Below are 1,508 nucleotides of genomic sequence, written 5' to 3'. Positions count from 1 at the left end.
GTCTATCTGTATATTCTGTATGTACGTCTTTCCGCTCTCAGACTTAGGTAGGCTTCATTTCTCACTTTTTGCTTCCTTTCTTGGGGCCTTCTCGTCTCTTCACACCACTCCCTCTATCTCTCTTTATATAAAGATACATTTATCTATATCTATATATATATATACATAGCTCTCCGTACAGAGTATGTTTATAGATCTCTAGCTCTGTCTTTTTTGACGTAGATAGATCTATGATATAAGTGTATGAAGTGAATGTCTTTTTCACGGTTCGCCTTCCTTTGTCTCCCTGTCTCCTATCTATCTGTCTCTCTCTCTGTCTCTTTCCTTTCTTGATTGATGTGTAGAACGCCTGGCCGGGGGTCTTATCGAACTTCTGCCTTGGAACGACTTTGCCTAATAAGCATCAGCAGCTCTTCTGCTTCTGGGCCAATGGCCCTTCGATTGTCCTCAGAGCTCTAGAGGTATGTATGAAGATGTATGAGTATGTGTCTATTCTAATACTACCATATATAAGTCAGACAGCTAGTAGTGCGGAGCTCACAACGTCAGCTCTATCTATTCATTGATACATATACATACAGATATACAAATATATATATATATGTATATATATATATATATTTGAAGGTGGATGTACAGATAGATAGGCATCTCACGTCCTAGTAGTAGCAAATGAGGTAGATCGAGATGTAAAAACGAATTCTTGCAGGCTTTTCAGAGAAGAAGAAAGTCAAACTATCTCGACATTTCAGAATTCAAAGAATCTCTACGCCGCACATGGTGTGCTAAACACATCCATATAGATCTATCTATAGGAATAGAGTGTTCGAGATCCTTACCCCTGTAAATATGAGCGAGTCCGTCTTGCGTCTCCAACAACAGCACTTTATATCTATATATATCTGTATAGGTACACATGAATAGAGTCACAAGAGCTCTTGCTCCTACATACATATATATATATAGATAGATATAGATAGATACGGTTGAGTATATACAGAGACTCATATGCGAGACTCCCGAATGACATGCGGGTGCATATGAACCCACATCCATGTATCCTATGTGCATACTCATATATATATATATATATATCTATATCTGCATATATGTCGGCATGCATGCATACGTATACATAGCCTCCATACGTTCTTCTGCTCAGAAGTCTATCTCTCCATCCATCATCTCTCCTCTCCTCTTTCTCTCCTTTTTTTTCTTCTTTCCTTCCTTTATCTTTAGGCATCATTCTTTTGTCAGTTACTGGTGCTAGCTTGGTGGATTCAACTCTTTCGAAGTCATCCATCCACGTGGCTCAGTCTGAATTGGTGGGGAAGTCTCGTCGTCGGTCTCTGCGCCTTCATTCAATTTGCTCTCCTTAAAAGTATTGTCTATACAGTACTCCTTGCCTTGAACTCCGGCATGCTTGTCGATCCCGATCTACTCGAAAAGGTACGAATACACACAGAAGATGAACATATACAGATGACCTGTCTTTAATCTATCTATCT

General features: G+C 39.4%; 1 protein-coding gene across 1 annotated transcript in view; it reads left to right on the top strand.

Moving 5' to 3' along the window:
* Positions 1-1,508, top strand: part of CSUI_011426 (uncharacterized protein) — a gene marked incomplete at its 3' end in the record, with an annotated part of 3,448 nt that overhangs the window by 1,606 nt on the left and 334 nt on the right. Inside the window, exons 3-4 of the mRNA XM_068071524.1 lie at positions 345-461; positions 1,240-1,449. Of these exons, the coding sequence (XP_067916500.1) occupies positions 345-461; positions 1,240-1,449 (327 nt within the window). The remainder of the gene's footprint in view (positions 1-344; positions 462-1,239; positions 1,450-1,508) is intronic.

Source organism: Cystoisospora suis, assembly GCF_002600585.1.
Source record: "Cystoisospora suis strain Wien I chromosome Unknown contig_11665, whole genome shotgun sequence".
Taxonomy (NCBI): Eukaryota; Apicomplexa; class Conoidasida; order Eucoccidiorida; family Sarcocystidae; genus Cystoisospora; species Cystoisospora suis.
Note: the sequence above shows the minus strand (reverse complement) of the source record. Positions and strands in the feature narration are given on the sequence as shown.